This window comes from Camelus bactrianus, chromosome 2, assembly GCF_048773025.1.
Source record: "Camelus bactrianus isolate YW-2024 breed Bactrian camel chromosome 2, ASM4877302v1, whole genome shotgun sequence".
Taxonomy (NCBI): domain Eukaryota; kingdom Metazoa; phylum Chordata; class Mammalia; order Artiodactyla; family Camelidae; genus Camelus; species Camelus bactrianus.
The window spans coordinates 131,684,984-131,709,059 of NC_133540.1; the positions used below are offsets into that span (position 1 = coordinate 131,684,984).

At 48.5% G+C, this 24,076-nt stretch overlaps 1 protein-coding gene across 8 annotated transcripts in view; it reads right to left on the minus strand.

Annotated features, from left to right (window-relative positions):
* Positions 1 to 24,076, minus strand: part of EVC2 (EvC ciliary complex subunit 2) — a 122,469-nt gene that overhangs the window by 48,855 nt on the left and 49,538 nt on the right. For 7 of the 8 annotated variants that reach the window (XM_074350474.1, XM_074350493.1, XM_074350464.1 and 4 more), the window contains exons 10-13: positions 10,291 to 10,615; positions 5,150 to 5,389; positions 2,229 to 2,404; positions 45 to 204 (exon numbers count right to left, since the gene is read on the minus strand). In XM_074350474.1, the coding sequence (XP_074206575.1) occupies positions 45 to 204; positions 2,229 to 2,404; positions 5,150 to 5,389; positions 10,291 to 10,615 (901 nt within the window). The remainder of the gene's footprint in view (positions 1 to 44; positions 205 to 2,228; positions 2,405 to 5,149; positions 5,390 to 10,290; positions 10,616 to 24,076) is intronic. The other variant, XM_074350491.1, reaches the window with a different exon arrangement.

Here is a 24,076-nt window from a genome sequence, read left to right on the forward strand (position 1 = left end):
TTAAATGGTTCTGCAAAGAATAAACAGCATAATTTCTTATATACCTTTTGCAGCATCTCCCGTCTTCTCTTCATTATTAATTTTTGGTGGAGTTTCTTCTTTTCCTGCTTTAAGTCATTGTCCAACTTCTGTTTGATAGAAAAGACTTCTGTCTGAACCCGCTCCAACAGCACCTCCATCTGATCTTCATCCAGGTAGCCTGCCCTGGATGGAAAAGATGCACGTAGTTAATGTGCTGTCCAGACTCACCTGCAGCCTGACGGTACTGTGGTTGAATGTGTGTCTCCACATGAGTTGGTCTGAATCAGAGAGATCTTCGTTCTCAGAAGGAGCAGAGGAATGGGAAGCTGCGACATCACTAAAATGCAGGAAGGGTAAGGTCAGCATTTTTAGAGATGTGCAGAGAAAGCTCAACATAACAAGATGAATCACCCATTAGGGCAGAAACTGGGCAAGAGGGCTGGGAGGAAACAACAGCCCAGGGGACCACTGTGGAACAGATACAATCTTCCAAGAAAAGACGGTGGATGAGGAGCTCCTGGCGGCAGGAATGGTACAAGCGAAGTCCAAGAGGTCAATGGAGGGAAAACTCGGTGTGAGGGTTAGTTCTCTGTATCAACGTGACTGGCCAAGGCTGCCCACATTGAAGATCACCTCTGAGTGTGTCTGCAAAGGTGTTTCCGGGTGAGAATAGCATTTGAATGGGTGTACTCAGGAAAGCAGATGGTCCTCCCCAAGGCTAGTGGGCATCACTCAGGCTGCCGAGGGCCTGATCCAGGAGGAATGGTAGAGGATAAGGAATCCGCCTTTTTTTTCCTGCCTCACTGCTGAGTGGGGACATCCCATCTCAACTTCCCGTGCTCTAGGGCTGGGATTTACATCATTGGCTCCCCTGATTCTCAGGCCTTTGGACTCGGACTGAATCACATCACTGGCTTCCCCGGGTCTCCAGCTGGCAGGTGGCAGGTCGTGGGACTTCTCAGCCTCCACAGTCACGAGAGCCAATTCCTCATACATATCTCATAGGTTCTATTTTTCCAGAAGCTCCTGACTGCTAAACTGTGTTACGACCAGTATTACCACTACCATTCCCAGTCTGTCTGCATCCCTGGGCTGGGCTCCCTGCTTGGCACACGGTAGATTCTCTGTGGAAACGCTTCTTGAAGGAATGAAGAGGTGACCGAATGAATGGTAGGCACACGTTTGAGAAATGTAGGTCTGTGCCAGCCTTTTCAAATGGGATTTAAAAATCAGAGGTAAAACACATTTCCCTGGTAACTGCTCACAGCAGTACAGCTGCTGTCGGCTGTTGTAGTTCAAGGTAAGGAGCTGTTTCTTTCACTCGAGTGAAAATGAATCAGGAATGCCAAGTCAACCACAGTGACAAATTCATTAGCATCTCTGGATGGGTAGTGTTCACATAATTTACACCTTACAGAATCCTTATTAAATAGGGCAAGAGAGCTGCCAAGCCCTGATACAATTACCTAGGTAGCAGAACCAAGTCACAAAATCACAGCGTGTCCTGAGGAAGCCAACCTTATAGTCATGGCCCTGTTTGTTCTAGAGCTTCCTGTAACCTAAACAGAAGAAACTGCGTTGTTGACAATTACGCGCCTCAGAGGCCGGCTGAGAAGGATGTGGACAGAGCCGGAGGCTGCAGGGATGAGCGTGCGCACCAGGACCCTTTACCTGACCGCACGGCACCCCCAGGGCTGCTGAGAAAGAAAAAAACACGCAGACCGCAAGGTCAGCCCCTGTGTATTTATACTTCATTCCAAAGGTGAGTGTAAGAGCCAGCAGCGAGCTGGAGCTTAAGTGGGCTGCCCCATCACACAGTTCATGTAAGTCTCCACCACTGATTTCTCAATGAAATGCTGGGCATTTCCTTGAAAATAATTCAGGGCGGGGATGTTCAGCTACTCAAGACTGGCCACAACCTGGTACCTATTAAAGCTGAATGATGAGCACACAGTGGCTCACTGGCCGGTTGTCTCGACGATGATGTATGTTTTTAAAATGCTAGAATGCAAAGGGTTCTTGCAACTAGAGAATTCTCAAGAAGAAATAAGGAAGGAGCAGCCAGGGCACTGGGTGAATGAACAGAAGGGGGTGGTCCTGGATGAGGAATGCCAGGGGAAGGCCGTCTGTCTGCATCATCTGCAGGGGGACTTCGGGCTTTGCCACTCATGTTTCTGCATCATTTGGGGGGGTGGTTCAGGCTTTACCTCTCATGTTTCTGGATGAGGAGGCTCAGCTGAGCAGAAGCAGTGCTGAGCAGGCCTTGCACACGGGTCTCTGATGACTGTATGTTCTGGACCAGGTATTCCCTGTGACCAAATCTTTTACTTAGATGATATCTCTTACTGGCCTGGAAAAAGTCCATTAACTCTTCTACATTCTCCTGTTATGAAAAAAAAAAATCGAGAAAATATTCCTAATTAAACTTAGAGAAAATTCTTCCTAGTCATTTAAAATATTACATTTCCTTCCCGAAGAGAACACACAGGGAGAAGCACTAGGACGAGCGCCTTAAACGTCCCTGACCTGAACGAAGGCTTAGAAGAAAATGACACACTAATAAGAAATGCAGGCTTTGCAAAGTGCGCTCGAGACCCAGGTGGTAAAGAGTCATCGAGACACCCTCACTGGCCTAGAAACGGAAGGTATGTTTCACTCAGTCAGGTGTCCTTCACCCACGTGCACACGCACACCTATGGAGTCCCCAGAACCCATCCCCAGGACACGTGCAGAAGTTCTGGGATGAATCAGCCACCAGTTCTGACCCACAGAACTCCCACACTCTCGCGGGCCATGGGATGAGCCCAGTCACATCAGAGCATGACGTTCTTACAACCTACAAAACGCACAAAAACCCAACCAAGCACAGGAGAACGATCACAGTCTAGCACACACCGGGTGTTTTTCTGGGCCTGGCACTGGACCCAGAGTGTTTCTTGTCTTTCCTAATCTAGGGAGAGGATACTGTCATTCCCATTTCGCAGATGAGGAAACTGAGTCCACATCACACAGCTGGCAAGTGACTGAGCAGGGATTTGAATTCAGCCGTCTAAGCCCAGGGCCTGTGCCCTCACTCCATAGCGGGCTGCCTCCAAAATCCAGCGGAACGAGCAGCGCAGCCATTAGGCCAGCAGTCGTGAGGCCAGCGGTAATTCAAGCACCAGACTCGCTGGTATTATCCCACCGACTGGCTCAGCTGGATTTTTCCATCCGGGGAACTACCGTCCACGCAATGGGTTACCCGACAGATCAGCACTTGGTTCAACAAGGAACACACGATGCCATGAGCAGTGTCCTTCTCACAGCAAAGCTATCGTATGTCCAGTTCCAACACCTGAGAATCTGCGCTCTCCGGACAGGGAGAAGTGGAATGGGCCGGCACACGTGCTGAAGGCCGGCCTCGCCCTGAGGGCCCCTGGCAGCAGGCTCAACGGAGCAGGAACACTGTGGTGAGAAGTCTGTCCTCTGCAGAGCTGGGTCACGGGAGTGGGCTGACCCGAGCCCGTCCCGTGAGCTGGCGTCCCCAAACACTCCAACAGCCCCAGCCGGTGCAGCCTGCACTCTGGGACTATCATCGCCGTGGCTGCTCCTTTTTGGTCCCAAGTATTATGAACAACAACACGTGTTCCTTCCAATACTGAGAATCGGCCACTGCCCGTCGTGAGGGGTTGGTAAAATGACAGCAACATCTGTTACCAACTGAGCGATGCCGCGGGGTCGAATACCTGACCGGGAATGCGACAGAATCATGACCCTCTTTACTCCCCGGAAGTTTTCGTGGGACAAACCTGGAGCACGACGTAGAGGCTGGCTTGCTCTTCGCACCCAGCGCCTTCAGAGAGTGGCTCTCTCTTCCCAAAAGGCCACCTGGTCTCCTGCTGGCGCGGCCCTGCCCCTTCACAGCCCTCACTCACCGGCCTGGGCCAGCAGCGGAAATCTGGTGCATTACTGCACACGAATGATTTCCCTCTGTGTGTACGCGTGCAGGTCAAATGCCTCAGGAAGGCCGTGTGAGAGATAGTGACCGTCTCACATAAACGATTTTCCCAGTCATCTACGAATGTATTTGGTCTGAACTAATGACGCTCACACACAAGCTTCCGTGCAAAAGCACACACAAACTCCCCCAAGCACATGGAGACAGAGATCAGACAGCAACACACACGTGTGCACACACACGTATGCGTATGCACACATACATATTTACATTGTAAATTGCTGTATATATTAAACATATATTGTGCCAAGCACTGGCTTTCCATGAGTTAGATCATTAAATCTTCACCACGCCTCTTTTACTGTGGGTGTGATGGGGGAGAACAAACCTGACTCCACGTTAGCTCTGCTCCTCTGGCTCTAACCCTGTGCTCTGTTGCCTGTGCTGGGTCACGCTGGTTCCGCACCTTTTGTAAAAGAATGTTCCTGCAGCCTGAAATGCACAGGAGAGCCTGTTCTCAAGGCTCTGACCTTTAAGAGTATAACACTTTTGCATTCACATAGAGACAAAAAGTTGCAGAATAGAAAATAACATGTGTTCTGTTGGAGGTTTACAGGGACACCATGACCTGACCTACACGCACAGCTGCAAGAATAAAGGATCCTGACACCAAGAAGTTTACAACAACCGACCACAACCCATCCCTTTTTTAGTATAAAAGGAGCCTGAATTCTGACTCTGGGGAAGATGGTTCTCCAGGACATTAGTCCCCCATCTTCTTGGTCTGCTGGCTTTCTGAGTAAAGTCATTATTCCTTGCCCCAGTGCCTTGTCTCCTGATTTACTGGCCTGACATGTGGCAAGCAGAATGAGTTTGGACTCGGTAACATGGACACTCCATCACCCCCATTTTACAGGGGAGGCAACTGAGGCTCAGAGGTTAGGCAATCTGCTGAACTTCAGAGAGCTGATGGGCGGTGGGCCTAGGATGCAAGCCCAGGGGAGTCCAAGGCCTGTGCTTCAAGCCGCCGCCTGCCCTGAGTACTGGGACGCACCCCCACGTCAAGAGGGAGAAGGTTCGTGCAGGGGAACACAGCACAGAAGGGACAGGACTCGGATCTGGGAGAGGAGGCGGTCGCTGACACAGGTCAGGAGGACGACTCCGCCGGCAGAGCCGTATCTGAGGCATTACCTGTGCTTTGGAGTAATCTTGCAGCAGCAGTTTAGCGGCCTCCGGCTTCAGTTCCCCTTTGAAAATAGCGCTTTTCATCTGGGTGAAAAAGATGCTGTGCAGCCCATTTCTCTGGAAAGTGGCCAGCTGCCGGTGCGCCTTGGCCAGGTCCTCCTCCTGCTGCAGAGCCAGCGACGTCCTCAGGTGCTCCTGCTCCAGCCCGTGCAGGCTCCGCAGGAGGCCGCTGCACTCGGCGGCGGACTGCGGGAGCAGAGGTGGCACGTGGGAGGTGACATGCCGCCCAGGCACGCACAGGCACGTGCGTGCAGCATGCAAGCACATGTACACATACCTGCACCACCACACACACATGCACACACATGCAGTGCATAGAAATGCACAAAGCAACAAACAGTGCACACACGTGCACACAGATACAGGCACACATGCACATCCAGCAACATACACACAGTGCACACGTACACACAAGCACGTCTGTGCACACTCACATGGAACACATACCTGTGTAGTACACACGTGCGCACAAACCCACACAATGTCCCAAGGAGGCCATGATGAAGCAGCTAAATTCTGGGAGCTGCTGTTGTAACCCATCCTCCCTATTAACATTTTTCAGAACAATCTCAAAGAAGGAAATTCACAGAGGTGGAAATTTTCAAATCAAACTGCCTGAAAATATCTCTCAAAATGGAACATCAGTGGACTGCTGTGCTGTCAGGCTCTCCCGCTTACTTCCACCACCTTGCCTTCTTAACTTGGTCGGAGAGAACAACGCCAGTAATCAGACCCGAGCGGAGATCATTTGTGTAAAAAGGGAGGCAAAGAGGGGTTAGGAAAGGCTACTGGGGTGCCTGCACCTTATACTGTCCAGCGGGCGGGGAGGAGGGAAGAGACATACTGTCACTGAGTCCTACTGTATCCACACTCCCTGAACTCAAGACCCCTGTTACAGGAGAGTGTCAGTAACTCTGTGACAGGGAAGAGCACATGTGACTCTGTATTAGATCTGCTCCTTTGGCTCTAACTCTGTGCTCTGTTGCCTGTGCTCGGTCATGCTGGTTCTGCACCTTTTGTAAAAAAGAACGTTGCCTACAGCCTGAAAGACACAGGAGAGCCCTTTCTCAAGCTGACCTTTAAGGTTGTAACAGTTTTCCATTCATATAGAGATAAAAATTTGCCCAAGAAAGAAGGACATTTGTCTTGTTGGAGGTTTACAGGGACACCATGACCTGACCTACCCGGACAGCTGCAAGAACAAAGGATTCCAAGACCAAGAAGTTTGCAACAACAGAGCACACCTCCTCCCTTTAATACAAAAGGAGCCTGAATTCTGACCTGGGGAAGATGGTTCTCTAAGACATTAGTCTGCCACCTTCTCAGTCTGCTGTTTTTCAGAATAAAGTCATTATTCCTTGCCCCAACGCCTTGTCTCCCAATTTACTGACCTGTGGTACAGTGAGCAGAACAAATTTGGACTCAGTAATGAAAGTAGAAAGGATTCATATTCTGACTGTTTTATGTCACGGGTTTCTTTAAAGATTACAGTAAACGATGAAGCATAGTAAAAGCTGGACAGAACAGGACCGACACCACCGAGCGCTGGTCTAAGGACTAGACAAGTATTAACAGCCCTTTAAGACAGACATCATTATTAGCCCCAATTTAAGGATGGGGAAACCGAGACCCAAAGAGACTGAGCAATGCACTTTCTGGAAGAACAGAGTGAGGATCCAAACCCAAGCCACCTGCCATTAGTCTACAGTCATCACGACCTCCCAAGGGCCTCTTAATGGAGAAACATCTTGAAAACTGTACGGGATTATATAGGTGTTTACATGGGAACACATTTCACCTCTATAATAGTTACTGGAATCCCTAAACTTTACTTTAAAAACTGATACTGTTCATTTAGCTTTTTTTAAAAAAACGAATTCTCAGTGGAATACTACGGCCAAAACCCTTCCATGCATTTTATTTAAAGATGACTGACATAAATGTGTGGATAAGCACAGAGTGATCGAAAGTTATGTCAGATGGAATGGTGTGCACAGCCTGGAAAGGAAAGAGCTCAGTTCACTTCCGCAGTTCAGATGCTATTTTTGGAAGCACATTGGCTCAAATAAGCAGACTTGTCTTTGAACAGGGTGGCCTGTCAGTTCCAGGACGGTGGTGCCCTCCCACGCACAGAGCGGGCGCAGACACTCTGTGCTGTCAGCCCTTTTCCACGCCCCCAACAACCAGTGTAAATAATGAGCAAAAACTTAAAACACTACACTGCCCCAGGAAGTCTTGGTAACCAAGGCTCTGCCCAGGTGGAGCCCACCAGGATTCTGATGCACCGTTGTGTGGGGGTGGCTGTGATGCTCAGTGGTTAGAGTGGGCTGTTTGGGTGTGGGTCGTGGTCCGCCTACGTGTCCTCAGGCAGGTGACCTTCTCCACATCTGCTTCCTCACCTGTAAACTTGGGGTCCTATCAGTTCCCGCTTCACTGAGTTGGTGTAAATATTTGAAGAGAAGGTCCTGGTGACATGCTTAGAGCAATGCCCCACCCACAGTGAACGCTAAGTAAGTGTGAGGGCGTTTAATGAAATCAGAAAGTGCTTATATTGTGAGGGTAAGTGCAAACAACCATGACATAGTTTTATAAACTGCATAAACCTTACTCTGTCGAAAAAATATGTATGTATAAAGCAAAAGGTTTATGCTTTACATACACAAATACCTGCGAATCCAAGGACATGAGCTGGGGGCACCTTAGCATGGCTGGCTCAGACACACAGTAGGAACTCAATAAACAGGACAAACGAATATTTGTCTGCCGCTGAGTACTGAGGGGCTGGGTTTCCATTTTTTCCCTGGGTTTTTCTTTTCATGCTTTGGAGCAAGAGGCAGCAAACTTTTCAGTAAAGGGCCAGGTAAGTATTTTTTAGCCTTTACAGGACACATCAGATCTCTGTCACATATTCTTTTTTGTTTGTTTTATTTTTTACATTCCTTTAAAGATGTAAAAATTGTTCCCAACTCAAGGGCCAGACAAAAACAGGCCGGGCCGGACTGGGCTCATGGATCCTAGTTTGATGACCTCCGCTTTGGAGTGCTTCCCAAGTCTCCCTCATTGAACTTGTATTTTTTTTACCAGAGAGAAAACGTAACAAATTTAGGGAATCAAAGGGGGAAAGAGAGACAGAGTGAGGTTGTTTGAGGGCTGAATCGCTCAACAGTGTGTGCCATACATTCTTCTTAAGTGCCCGGCTCAAGGAGACATGGTGTGACCAGTCTAGTCATGGATGGAGATCAGAGGGCGGGGTCAGCCAGGGGCAGGGCGGTGGGCTGGCTCGTTCCCCGCAAAAGACACAGCCAACATCCCAACCCCAGAACCTGTGACTGTGACTTTATTTAGGAGAAGGGTTTTGCAGATGTAATGAAGGGTCTCATGAGATCATCCTGGGTTATTTGGGTGAGTCCTAATCAAAAGACACATGTCCTTATAGAAACAGAAGAGGAGGTGAGAGGGTCGTGGGGCCACGTGAAGACCAGGGCCAAGACCGGAGTGATGAAGGCACAAGCTGAGGAATGGCTGGAGCCCCCAGAAGCTGGAAGAGGCAAGGAAGGGTTCTCCCCGAGAGGCCTCAGAGGGGGCATGCCAGGCTGACAGCTTGATTTTGGATTCCTGGCCTCCAGAACTGGGTGAGAAGAAACTGTTGTTTGAAGCCACCCAGTCTGTGGTCGTTTGTCACAGCAGCTGCAGGAAGTTGATACAGGAGCCAAACAGAAAAAGTCACATCCCAAAATGAGATGTGTGTTTAGGTAGGGGGTGCCCAGGTGCAAGGGAGCAGACGGGGGTGAGACAGTGTGGGTCCCACCTCTCTGCTTTACCGCCCAGCCCGCGGTCTGGCCAAAGGCGACCACCTTAGAGCCAGGAGCTGTCACTCCGGGAGCTCTCCACTCACTTCCAGGGGAATCCAGTCTGGGGATGGAAGTTAGGAGTTCAGAAGCTTGTTCCTAAGCAGGTGTTAAACCTCCCTAGGATGACAGGTTTTCAGAACAAGATATGTGGGCACACAGATTGAACAAGCCATCCCTTTCATGGAGGAAGGTGGAAATCAGGGTGGATTTGGTGCACTTGGCAAAAAAACTGGCACGATTCAAGACAACAACTGACACTCTCTTAGAAAAAGGGAAGTTGATCTCTGATCAAGAGGCCAGCCCTGGGAAGGCTGAGGGGTCAGAACCCCCAGAACCGGCACCGTGCACGAGAACTTTCTGCAGCCCAGGCCCTGGGGCTCCTGCATCACTCCTCCAAGCCACCCGAGAGGAGGACGCCCTCAGCCTTGACTCACAGACTTCAGAGGCTATTTGAGGCCTTGAGGAGCAGAGCTGGAATGTACTAGATGTGAGTCCAGAGCCCGTGCTGGAGAGACTGTGACCTAGCTCAGTTCAGTCCAGATGGACACACATGGACACTGACATCACATGACACACGCATGCTGACATCACATGACACACGCACGCTGACATCACATGACATGCTCTCACGGATGTGTTCCTCCATGAAGGAAGCCTTTTGATGCTCCCTGTGACCTCCCACCGCACTGTGAACATACCTCTATTATAACGTGGTTGAATGACGCCACATTTGTTATATGTGAGGATCCTTCACTAGACTATGAACTTCTTGAATGCAAGAACCATGTCTCATTTTTCTCTGTACTTTCACTGCCTAGACAGTAAGTGATCAGTAAATGCTTCCTAAATAAATTCTGGATGGATAGATGGATGTGTAGATGGACAGGTACCTGGAAGAGTAGTAGGTTGATGGATGGATGAATGTGTAGATAGACAGGTGGATAGAAGGGTGGTAGGTGGATGGCTGGATAGGTTGAAGGTTGGTTGGATGGATGGATGGGTTGGGGGTTGGTTGGATGGATGGATGCGTGGATAGGTGGTGGGTGAATAAATGGATGGATGGATGAATAGATGAACAGACAGATGTAAGGGTGGTAGATAAGGGTGGTGGATGGACAGATGAGTGGATGGAGGAATGGGTGGGCAGATGGGTGGATGGATGGATGGATGGATAAACGATGAATCCCCAAGAGGAAAGAGAAGCAAGTGAAGACCTTCCTTCCAAAGCTGCCTTACCCTCTCACTAACACGTTTCAGCACCTCTTCTGCTTCCTCCATTGCCGCCATCTCCCTCTGGTACTGGCTTTCTGTCTTCTTTCTCATTTCCAGATCACACTCAGCTGTCAAGGCCACCATCTTCCGATCATACTCCTCCTGGATTTCTTTCTCCAGCAACAGGAACTGCTTTTTGAAAACAGCACCCATCCTCCTCTCCACTTGAGGGGAGAGGTGACCATGGCTGGTCAGATTTTTCAGTAGAAGGGCAATGATATCTTTGCTGATTTGGGTTCGATAAGCTTCTAGATCTGCATCAGCTCGATTCAGGGTTGCAATTTCCAACCTGGGAAGCACAAAGATCAAGAGAATTCCATTACATCAAATCACAGCAGAAACCAAAGTTCCCTTAGCGCTCTGAGGTGTTAAGTTACTTGTAGGTAAGGTCTTTCTTTGTTCCTTTCTCCTCTTTTTCTTCCTTTTCTCTCTCTCTTCTGCTCCAACCACTCACTGAAGGATAGTGACAAAATTAGCAGAATCGTAGTCAATTTGCAGGGTACCATGATAGAAACCACAAGGAATATAATTAATATAAGACATGGTCTTTGTCGACCAGCAACAAGTCAACAAGAAGAAGAAAATGAGGAGAAAGATGGATAGAATACTATTTTTGGAGGACTTGAAAATGAAGTTTATTTTACTTTTTTCCAATTAAAAATTAAGTTACAGATCTGCCAACTAAATGCAGTGTAGCATCCTGGGTGAGATCCTGGAACAGAAAAAGGACATTTGGTAAAAACGAGGGAAATATGAATAGAGTATGGGCTTTAGTTAATAATAATGCATCATTGTTGGTTCATTAGTTGTAATGAATGTACTTGGTAATGGAAGATATTAATGGTAGGCGGAACTGGGTACCGGGTATGTGGGAACTCCCAGTACTACCTTCTCAATATTTCTGTAGATCTAAAACTGCTTTAAAAGTGAATTCTACTCAAGAAATCTGTGTGAGACATGTCACAGGGTCACAGATTCTAACACTTGATTGTGGTGGGGGTTGCACAACTGTATGTACTTACACGTACACATGGACATCAGGCTGTACGCTTAATGTGGGTGACTTCCATGGTACGTTAGTTATACCTCTACAAAACTATTAAAAGACGTATAGGACAAAATTAATTTACATTCATGACAGAAACTCTGGAAAATAAAGAAACACAGAAAAAGAGTTCTTTCACTACAGGCCTACCACTTAGTCAGAGCCAATGAAGGCACTTCGTTGTCTTTCTTCCAGTCTCGTTCTCTACACATATTTTTTCCATAGATACACATTGTTTACACAGATGCACGTACAATTTTGTCCTTTTTTTTGGTTCACATTGTAACAGGCGTCTTCCAGGGGATTTATAAACTGTAAAAGGAGGGGAGGGTAGAGCTCGGTGGTAGAGCACATGCTTAGCATGTATGAGGTCCTGAGCTCAGTCCCCAGTACCTCTCTTAAAAAAATAAATAAATAAACCTAATTACCCCCCTAAAAAAAAGTCCAAAAGAAAAATGAAAAAAAAAGTTTAATAAACTATTAAAATCTTTTAAAAATTAAAAAAAAAAACTGCAAAAGTTTCCTTTATCACGCAGAGAGCCATGGTTCAGCTCACCATAATGCCAGTGGTGCACGTCCGGCTTACTTGAAAAACCCCAAATCTAACATATCTTGAAGTAAACATCTTTGTAAAGAGTTTCTGATATCCACAGTGATTTCCTGGCTCAAATGTAAGCGACATTTTTAAGCCTCTGAGAACATCCTGCCAAACTGCTTTCCAGAAAAGCTCCCCAGCAATGCAGTCGGGTCCTTAGTTCACCCCTCCCTTCACAGTGTTTAAACATCTTTGATAATTTCAGAGGAGAAAATGGCATCTGACATTTAAAAATATAAGGGTCCTGAGATACTTTTATCACGGACATTCGCAAGCATTTAAAAGTAGACAGACTAGTAGGACTCCCAATGTAATCATTACTCAGCTTCGAAAACTGTCAATATTTACCAGTCTCGTTACAGCTACTCCCTTCAAAGTTTGAGCATTTTACTGCAAATCCCAGGTTTTTCATTTTACCTTTAATTTCCTCAGTATGCATCACTAACTGTTAAGGAGATGTGTGTACACACACACATATATACACACACACAAGTCCACGCATACATACGCACAAGTGCACATGTATATCTACATATGTCTATATGTATATCAGTTTTACCCAACCTTGATGTCATTATCACATGATACATCATTTTATCCTATCATATTTAAAATGTTAACAATAATTCCAAAAATTAATCTCAGTCATCCAAACTACCTCAAGAGTCCCAAAATGATTTTTACAATTGAAAGCTTAATTCGAGAAGCAAATAAAATCCCACAATGTTGATTAAGTTCACTTTCTTCTAGATCATTCTACCCTTCCATTTTTCCTTCCATGCCATTGACCTGTTGGGAAAACAAGGCCAGTTCATCCTGCAGAATGTCCCGCGTTCTGGATTTGGCTGATTGCTTCCAAGGGACCTCACTGTTCCTCCATCTTCTATATTTCCCATAAACTACTAGTTAGATCTAAGGTCTTGACTAGAGTTAGATTCGATTTGTTTTGGAAATGCACCATAAGTGGTACCATGTGCTTCCTGGGGGATTGTACTCTGGGTAAATACAAGATGGATCGTAAGTTCAACAGTGCCATCATCATCTCTACACTATAAAATCTCCTACCAACCTTCACCTAAGGGTTTTAGTATACACTGTAATTGTTACCTAGATCCACAATATCATTAGGGTTTGAAAAATCACACTTTCTCTCATTTCATCTGCATTTTTTGAAGCTGGAATTCTTCAAAAAGAACTTTCTCTCTTTAACAATGCAGTTACTCTAACATAAAGCTCAGAGATAAGAGAAGTTTGATTCTTTGCTAATTAAAGAGTTGGTGTCATCGCAACCTCCAACGGTAACAAATGACTTTGGGTCTGTTTGTTTACTGGCCTATTTGCTTGTTGTGTTTTGGTATGCAAACAGAAGGCTCATAAAACTTTTCCTGACTCCCTGAGAATCTGAGCTTTGGTTAACTTTTACTGGAAAATCTTCGAAGGGCAAGAACATCAAGTGTGTTACTAGGCAACACAGCTTATGGTAAAAATGACGCCTGGATGGTAAATTACATCTGGATGGGAGGGCCTGTAAAGGAACCATAAATCCCTCACAAGGAAGGTACTTCAAACTTCCCTGAGTGCAGTGGTTCTGAACCTGCGCATGTCCCTTCGGGCGATGCTGGAGGCTGTGCCTGTGACGTCAGCCCCTGCCGGGTAGGAAGATTCTAAGCCAGGAAGGCTCCCGCACCGGCCTGATGTGGACTGCATCTCCTTGCACCAGAGCTGTGTGACCTGGGGGTAAGACACCTCCTGGACAGCTGTAGGTCGGGTGTGACCTGAGGCAAGGGCAACCACAGAAGAAAGTCTAAAAAGCGCACTGCGTTCCCACCCTCAACCCTTTCGCACAGATGGGGTCCAGTGTGGCCTGTGGGACTGTTAAGAGTCCAAATGTTGCACTGAGCCTAGGAAGCCCCCCTGCCTCTGCAGAGAATCTCTCTCAAGTTGCGGCTTTTTAATATAGTTGTTGGGTTTCAATCAGTTGCAGCCATTATTCTTTTTAATGCCCAAATTTTACCATCTGAGCTCAACACGGCCCCTGTGGCCTTAGATACAACCAAATTAGTCTAGTTTTAAACAGCTCATCCATTTCATTCTTTCATTTCCTCAACAAGTTCTTACTGAACATGGCAGGTGCAGAGAGCTTTCTGCAGGTTACAAAGCAAGAAAGACGCACAAGAGATGCCTCAAGGTGGCATGTGCCTGGTTCAGTACCCAAGGATCCAACCAAACGATGGTCCACAGGCTCAGAAAAAAGGACTTCTCTACTGAGACAGACAAAACAGATTCCACACCTTTAATGAAGCTTTTAGTGGTAGGCAGAATAATTCACATCAGAATCCACAGAAACCGTGACTCTGTTAGGGTACGTGGCCAAGGAGGAACAAGGCTGCAGATGGAGTTCAGGCAGCTAAGCAGCCCGCCCTACAGCAGTGATTAATAACAAGGTCTTTAAAGTGCAAGAGGGAGGCAGGAGAGGAGTGAGAATCCGAGGGAGATGCGACAAAGGAGGCGGGACAGGAGTGATGGATCGTCAGCTTTGAAGATGGAGTAAGGGACCACGAGCCAGGGAATGTGGGCAGCCTCAGGGGTCTGGAAAAGCCAGGAAATGGGTTCTCCCCATAGCTGACATCTTGACTTTTCGTTGGCCTCTGACCTCTGGAATGGTAAGGTAATACAATTTGTGTTGTTTTAAGCCACCAAGTTTGTGGTCATTTGTCACAGCTGAATACAAAACTCATACACCCTTCCTGGCCACTCTAGTCTTCATTCATTCATTAACTTGCATAAGAAAACATGTGGCTGACTGTTGGGTAAACTGCAAGTGTTTCACTGGGTACATGAGGATTGAAATGAACAGGAGGAAGTTTCTGTAAGTTCTGGGCTGTCAAACCATTTCCCAGCTTAAGGGCTGTCAGGAAAGGATTTGGTCGTCCCCCCACCCCACCCACCCTGCCACCACATAGAAGCAGGCCATCCTCTCAGGCAGTCATTCAGGGTTAGAAGGGAGAAGAAGCAGAAAAGGCACGGCGTGGAACCTGGCTTTTGCTGGTTCTAGATCACAGTGTTTCCTTATCTTTCCTATTCTCTCTCCCCTCAAACTGGCTGCAGTGCCTGGGAACACAAGCTCCTACGTACTTTCTGTTTTAATAGTATTAATGTTAATTGTCATGGATAAAACTGCCAGAAGCGGCAACCAATAAAAACTGTAAGGGTGTTCCAAAGCCACAAAAGCAAGGAAAATGTCCCTTTAAACCAATTAAAATACCATGCAGTTAATGAAGCCATCATCTGTTAATTTCCCAAATGGCCACAGAAGAACAAAATGCACATTAAGAAGGCAGAGTCTGCATACAGGATTGCATCCACTGGTGAAATTCTCATTGCCCCTATGGCATTTTTAATTATTTAGACAACAATGAAATACATATATTTTCCCACCTCCCAGCCCTCCAAACAGTCCCTAAAGCCTCTATGAGACAGAGACATTCTGAGCTGCACTCGGATTCTTCAGCTTCTTCACTATTTCAACACGTTTGCAAGATTCAAACACTGCTTTCCTAGGGAACATTTCACTTTTTTTCCGGTCACAGGAATGTCATCTTCTCACTGCACTTTATTTATTTACTTAATTTTTTAAATGGAGGGGCTGGGGACTGAACTCAGGCCCTCGTGCCTGCTAAGCACGTGCTCTACCGCTGAGCTGTGTCCTCCCCCCAAATATCGTCGCTGCACTTTAGAGAGGACTGTATCTGCTTAGGCCGGTTTGGCTGCAGATACCTCCTGTACAAGCCACAGCCCTCTTGCCATTGTGTGACTTCACACAGGAGTCAGAGCAAGGCTGGCCCAGAGGAAGCACTTCACAGACGTGAGCCATGAACATTTATTAGTAGGCCTGCCCAGCACAACATCTTTCTAAAAGAAACTGCACAGTTTAAATTATCCAAGAATGGATTAATAATTTGATTAGCAACCGATGATAAAAAAGAGAGCGAAAAAAAAAAAGAGAGAGTGAGAGAAAGACATGTCTTTTCCTTTATTCATTTCATATAAAAATTAATCATGTTCTCACCACATGGCAAGCAAGGTGTCAGAATGAAATTAGGAGAGGACTGGATACACAAGGCAGTAAGTGTTCCCCTGAATGTGAAGGAGGACGCGCTAACATGGAGGGTAATTAATCCGAAGGGAAACGCGGTGGCCACGGACACTTTACATTATAACCCGACATCTTCAAGTTAGCTGCTGTAAGCGTAACAGACCCACACAAGCCAAGCGAACATTAGTGACACCGAAACTCTTCCTCATGGGAGCCCATTTCCACGGACTCTTACTGCAGCAAGGTTCCATGCGGGGCTATAGATCGCATTTATAGCCGGTCAATTTGAGGGCCTCGACCATGGGAATCTAGAGGAACATACCTCCTTAGTATCTCCACTGTCAAAACCAAGTTAAATCAGAGTTAAATATATATACACATACATATGAAACATCCAGGTGAAATTATGATCGGCCTTGAGTTTTCTGGCATAAACTCAAATAGACTGTCAGATACAAGGTCAGCAGTCTGCATCTTTGTCTGACATTTTTCCTCTTAAAAGTCTCTTTGCTTAGGAGTCAGACGGGGCCCTCTCTCTCCAAGCTTCAGCTGCTCCTGAGCACAGATGCTGACGGAGGCTCGTTAACCCCTCCTGCCCTGGCCTTTCCGTATCACTGCCCACTCCCCACCCCACTCAGACCCCAATGGGACAGTCAGCTCCGGAATAGACCAAAAAGAGAAGGGAGAGTTCCTCTCCCCACTTCAGATCCTCCCTGAACTTTCTTCCCAATTCCCTTTTAAGCACACGCTAACAGCCATTTCCCAAGAAGACAGTGTTTCGTGACATCTGAAGGCGCGATGAGCCTGGAGCCACACCAACTGAACGTCCAATCTCAGTTTCCCCCAGCCAAGCCTTGGGTGACTCAGGCGAGTTTTTTGATGTCTCTGAGCCTAGTTTCCCAATTGGTTAATGAGAATATTATCACTCATGTCAAATGAAGGTCACTGAGAGGATTCACAGCAGTGACTTTTATGCACAGCCTTTGTTTTAATAGCTTTATATACATCAAGCCATGTAATTACCATGATGATTTCATAAGGTAGGTGAAGAAACCGAGACCCAGAAAAATGAAAGTACCTTGTTGAAAGTCACGTAGCTATTAGGTGGCAGAAGTGGGATTTGAAGCCATGACATGTGGCTTCAGGGCTATTGCTCTACACTCTGTCCCACTGTCTCACACTAACACACACAGAAGAGATGCCCCAAAAATATTACACTCCACACTGCTGTTGCCGTGGTTGTGGCCATCATGGTCATCCTTGGTGTTATTCTTTGCAGCAAAGAAAAGAAAATGCAAAGGAAACATTAACACGTGGATAGATGAATGGCTAGATAAAGAGATGGATTAGAGATGGATTACATTTAAAACTCTTACTTGAAAAGATAGATTTTGCTCCATCTGGAGATTAGATGAAGGTAATAGGAAAGAAACTATAAGATGGAATATTTAAAGATGACTTCAGAAATGAGATAAACCTTGGATGGCAGCTCAGTCATCTTTCCACCCAGTGCTCAGGTTTCCTCAATATCTTTCCTGCCCAGAGAGGGGGGCGTCCAGCCTCAACTCTGCACACCCACGGTGATGGGGGGCTACCTGATTCTCTGGCAGGGTCTCCACTGAGGGGGAAGCGGGTGAGCTCTGACAGTCTGACTGTCTGAAAAGCCTTCTTCATAATCAGCTAAAAGCCACCTTCCTAAAATTCCCATCATTGTCCCAAGTTCCACCACCTTCTTCGTGACGATCTTACAGATGTCTGACAATTGTGAGCCCATGCACGAACTGTCTCCAATCTGGGGCAGATGACAGGGTTTACCATGAGCAGCAGGAAGCTGGCAAAGGGCTTCAGCAACAAGTGTTCCAGTCAGGGTCCCTAAGAAGCCCTCTGGCTGGTGTGTGGAGAGAGGACCGAGGGTCAGGGATGGACGTGAGGTGAGCACAGGTGGCCAGTGGAGACATGGTGATGGCTGGACTTGTGTGGTGCTGGTGAGACAGAAAATGGGAACCCCAGGACAGAGAGATGAGAGACCCCGAGGAGAGGAAGTGTCAGGATGCCGCCCACAATTCACCTGGCCATTTGCCTGCACACGGGGGACTATGAATGAGGATTCCTGGTTAAAGATGAGGAGGACCTTTCAAGGACAACAAGCTGCCCACATGGAGATGGACGAGGTACTGGTTTCCTGGAGCTAATGTAACAAAGTGTCACAAACCGGATGGCTCAGGACCACAGAAATGTAGTGTCGCAGCTCTGGAGGCCAGGGCTCTGGATCAAGGTTTTGGGCCATGCAAGAGGCAGGAAGCAGTGCCGGGGGATTAAGGCTCTCAAGAGCATCCTTCCGCTGGTGAAGGCTTAGAGCTGCAGACGAACGGTCCAGAGACAGAAGGCTGGAGGGTTTGCAGTTTCACACAACCTTTGTGACTTTGTGAGTCAGCCCAGAACCAACTAGAGGACGCATGATTTGGGCACACTGGTCTCCAGCAGAAGTTCTCAAACTATTAGGCATCAGAATGACCAGAATGACTCCAAGTCATATTAAAATGCATCTTCCCAGGACTACTCACTTAGCTTCAGAAGGAATGGGAATTCCTCAGAAGGAATTCTGAGGCCTGCCTTGACAAAGTACCACCACCTGGGTGGCTTAAAACAACAGAAATTTCTTCTCTCCCAGTTCTGGAGGCCAGAAGTCTAAAATCAAGGTGTCCACAGGGTTGGTTCCTTCTGAGGACCAGGAGGGAGAATCCACTCCATACCTCTCTTGGCTTCTGGTGCTGCCGGCAACCCTTGGCCTCCCTTGGCTTGTAGATGCATCACTTCAGCCTGTGCCTCTGTCTTCATGTGATGTCTGTCTGTGTCCAAATTGCCCTCTTCTTACAAGGACATCAGTCATGCTGGGTGAAGGCCCATCTGAATGACTTCATCTTAACTTAATTACGTCTGCCAAGATTCTATTTCCCAGTAAAGTCACATTCCCTGGTACTCAGGACAGGACTTCAGCATATCTTTAGGAGGGGTACAAAACTCAAGCCATAACAGCAATCTCCCAAGAATGGAAATCCCTCACTGTCAATGAGATATCCGAGTAGAAATGGGTTGACCACTTATTGTGTGTGTTAGAGAGAATAATTCTCTGGCCCTGAATTTAGACCAGATGACCTCTAAGAGCCTTTGTAGCATTAAGAGTCTAAGATTCGGTTCTCCCAGGAAAGCAGGAATCACACTATACTTGGAGTTAGCTAACAGATGATAAGCAATTTGTGAAAATGGTTTTCATCCCATGTCTGTTCTTCCCCCCGGTTTACAAGGGTGTACTATTACATAACCAAAAAAGGTCTCTCCTCCACTCACTGATGCGTACAAATAAAATGTTCCCTTCGTTTCCTGTTTAACCTTCACCACAACCCAACATTTCAGGATGACCACCTCCCAGGTCCATCATCCTGGGAGCCCCAAGGGAAGTCCAGCTCCTCACGAGAGCAGCCATCACCGTTTCAGGGGGTGAATGAACTTCTGGGCTTTTTATCATCACACCTGCAGAGAGTTGAAGACTTTTGACTTCTGTCCTCTTTGCCTTATGTGCACTGGACACAGTCACGGTGCTGATCCACGGTGCTGGTCTCTGACGCCGACTGAGCACTGGGGATCACTTCTCCACTTCCTGGGACGGGCGCTGATTACAGGGCAGAAACTGTGCTCAGGGCAAGGAGACGCAGCTTCAGGGTGCTCAGCCCGGTATGTAATCACATATTTTTCCATGGGATTCTCTGATGAACGCTCCTCTCCCTTACTAGGATATAAACCCCAGGGGCAGGACCCGGCCTGCTGGGCTCCCAGTCGCCTTTCCAGCCCCTCGTCACCTACTGTGGACTGAACACCTGCAGGGCATGCATGGGCCAAGCAAGGAATAAGGAGTCGGGAGTCACCGAGGAACTGCTGTCCATTTCTGCAAAATCCAGGAAGCTGAGCCACGGAAAGAAACCATGGGGCTCAAAGGGCAGAAGAGAGTCAAGAGCTAAAGTGACCGGAAGTGGGTGAAACACTCACGACGAGCCAGCACCCCTGTTCTCAGGCCCGGGCGTGTGAGCTCGTGAAATCTCGCCTCCCGGGGGCTGGGCACCGGCGTCATCTCCACGTTCAGATGAGAACATCGAGGCACGGGGAGGGGCGGGGGCGGTCAAGGTCACCAGATGATGAAGCAACAGAGCCAAGCCCTGGGGGAGAGCGTTGCAACACAAGCGGTCCAGCGCTCAGCCCGGCCACCTCCTCTGCCAACCAGACAAGGAACCACAGTTGCCTCTTCAACACAGGAGAAGCTGTCAGACACACATTAGAAGAAAAGGGCAGAAAGAAAGCTCCAGGGAGGGGCCGCGGTTTCCCATCAGACTGACGCAGGCAGAAAGATCAGCAGTCCGCACGACCAGGGCGTGGGCAAGAGAGGCTCCCGTGCACTGGGGGTGTCCGGCCTCTGCAGCGGGCAAAAATTTTTTAAAATACACATTAATGCAGCAATGCGACTTGGAAGAATTCATGCTACGGATGACCTCCCACATGAGCATAATGGGCCCAGATAAGCCCTGCAGCACCATCGTCCGAGGGGACAAAGGGCTGGACACGACCCATCCCCTCCAGTGAGGGGCTGTGCAGCACGGTGGTGGAGGCTCTGGGCCCTGAACTCACATCCTGTCGGCCCCCCACCGCTTGCCTTGTGACCCCCGGGCAAGTGACAAGTTCTCTGCTTTAGTTTCCTTGCATATAAATAGCACTTAACTCAGAGGCTGCTTTGAGGAGCAAATATGTTAATGTAGATAAAACAATCAGAGCAGTGTCTCACTTACATTAAGCTCTCAAAAACTGCAGTTATCATCAGTGTTACTGGAATGTTAGGCAGCCACTTAAAAGAGCAAGGTAGTCCTGTAGGTAAAGATGTTCAACCATCTCCAGGACGGTAGCACAGTGGGAGGGAAGGGAGCAAACAGTGAGTGAAGTAGCCGTCATGTTGCATTCTAATAAAGGAGCCTACGTGTAAACTTGCTTATGGGCAGAGATGATCTCCAAAGGATACACGACATGGGTGATGGACTGCCTTTGCCTTCGGGGATGACAACCCCAGGCGATGAGAAGACAACGTGATTTCCATGGTATGGCCTTTTATGCCACTTTTATGTCATTCTAATTCTTTGCCATGTAGACTATTTACTATTCAGAAAATTGAGTCAAGAAACAGAAAAAAAAACAGCAAACATGGGCATTCTGAGAGTCTGGGACAGAATGAGTCTCTGGGCTGCTTCTGACAACCCTCTTCTGGCTGCTCTCTGTGGCTGGTGCCAGACCAATGTGTACAGTGATGTCAAGACGGTACCCCAAGACAGGGCCCAAAAAGTCTGCGAGAAGCACCATCACCCCCAGAGCAGCTGGCCCAGCTCACCTGCCAGCACGCACATATTACTTCCTGTTTGTGACTGGTGTCCATCACTGACGCTGACTGATCTCAGTGGCCAGGGCTGGGGAGGGACCACATGCGTCTTCCCTCTGTTGATGGCCCTTCCTGAGTGGAGGCTCCGGGAGTGGGAGTGATGGAGGACTGGGGGAGGGACCTCAGACCTGGAGCAGGGATTCCCTGTAGTCAGTGTCAGGAAGAGGCCCGCCGTGTCCAACTCTGGGGCTGGTTATGCCTCCAGATAAGGCCACACCCTCCAGCCTGGCTTCTCTAAGTAACAAACGTGATGGGTGACTTTTCAGGCTGGTCTGGAGAAGATGCCTGATGTATGTCTGATTTGCCAGCTGGCTCAGAACTCGGTGGGGGGAGATGGGAGCTCTTTACAGACCCCTCTGATATATCCAACTGTTGAGATGATTCCTTTTATGTCTAAGAAATTCCTAAGAGGATGCCTGAACCTTGTGGTCTGGAAGGTTGTGTGGGGAAGGTGAGGCGCTGGGTCAGTGAGCATGGCCGTCACATCCTGTGAAGGTTAAATGGACCACTATAAGTCACCCAAACACAGAGGGCGCTATGGTGGGCGTGGGACCACTCAGTGGGGGTGCTGTTCCGTGATCATCCCACCTGCACCATCTCACTGCGCTGAGTGAGAGCTGTTCCTCCCAGCAGACCGTGGGCATCTTGGGTCCTCGCTTTGCTTGGCTTCCTCTCCAGCATCTCACCCAGCACGGCGCCAAGTACTCAGTGGGAGCTCGGTAAACACTTGCTGACAGAAGGCATTTGTTGGACACAGAACTTCTCCAACAAACCCTCACCTTGCTGAGAAGATGAGTGCGGGCTGCCATGGAAACCAGACTGGCATTATCGCCACTCTGCACTGCTTGGCAGCTGTCTCCTTGTGTCCATCATAAAAACCCTGCACCAGCTTGACAGGCACTGGTGGAACCCAGCAGCGACGCACAGGGGTGAGGCTGCTCAGGTGGCCTGTATAGCACGATGCTTGGCCATTTGGTGCTCGAGGTGAACTTGATCCTCCCAGAAATCTGGGAACAGCCTAGACATGAGTTAGCCGTGCGGGGGGCTGGGGTCAGGAGGGAAGGGAGGGCCCATGAGCCTCTTCCCCAACTCCTTCCTGTGTGTCCAGCCTCCTGAAGTCTCTCCACGCCTGGTGAGGCCATCACACTCCCTCTCACACCCACACCCACACACATCGCTCCCCTGCCGACAACACCCCCATCCACCCACTTCCCGACAATGTCCCTGTGACCCTCCAACACCCAGCTCTAGTTTCACCCGCTCGTCCGTTCGCAAGACGGACACAGACGCTCACCTAGTGCTGCCAGACCCGCCCCTGCCCCAGGGCTCACGGTCTGACGTGGAAACAGACTCACAACCTGAGCGTCGCAAAACCACGTGGTGAGGGCCCGTGGAGGCCCAGGAACAAGGGCACGCGGGACTCTCGTTTGTGTCCCCACGGTGTCGCAGGGTCCTTGACACATAGCAGGTGCGTAGTCAATACAGAAAGGGAACAATGAAAGAAGAGAAAGGGAAGACGGAAGAGAGGGAGGGGGAGGTAAGGGCCTCCTCAGAGTCACTCAGAATTGGGGGAGAAAAGAGCCGGGAGTTATTTACTGGCCTCCCAAACCCGCCACCGCCCCACGAGTCCCCAGCGCAACACGCAGCACCAGGTCCCCAGGTGAAACTATTCAAGGCCACAAGTATTTCCCGAGCCCCTGCCCCTGCCGGCCGCCCCCTCACCCCACTCACTCTGAGGGAAGCGGGCGAGCTGCCCCAGTCACAGCAAGGCCGCCCCCACTTGGACGGGGCCCCTCTCCCTCCCGTTGCTCAGTCCAAGAAGAATCTCCATCAAATGGTCTGCAGACAACGAGGAAGCACCGGGCACACCAGCCTTGGTGTCAGAAGAGCTGGGCTCCCGCACCAACCCCTGCCTTGCTCAGCATCTCCAGCCCAGATTTCACCTGATAACAGACCTGCACATCTGCCTGCCTGCTTTACCCCTCCATGCTGGTGTCTCAACGGCATATTTTAGTCACCAGGCCCAAAACTAACTTCTAATCTGTTCCTCAAAACGCAATCATCTTGGGAATTCACGCCACATTCTCCCCGTTGCTCAGGCTGAAATGTAGGCACCATCCCTAATGGCTTTTTTCCCTCATACCCAACTCCCAAACCATCGGCAGGTCCTGATGAGTCTCCCTCATTCATTCCTTGATTCCACACACACATATGAAGCCTGCAGGATGGATGTCGGACAGACCTGGATCCCAGGGGGTCCAGTTTGAGTAACAGTGCACCTTCTCCTAATCTTTGCTATCAAATTAACCAACAGAAGTTGGAAAAAATATATTATATGGTGGGTCTGTAAAAAAACTACTCAATATAGACAGACCTCGTTTTATTTTGCTTTGCTTGACCAAGCTTCACAGAGCCTGTGTTTTTAACAAACTGAAGGTCTATGGCAGCCCTGCGTCGGGCAAGTCGCTCAGCGCCATTTTCCCACCAGCATTTGCTCATTTCCTGCCTCTGCGTCACACTTTGGTAATTTTCACAATCTGT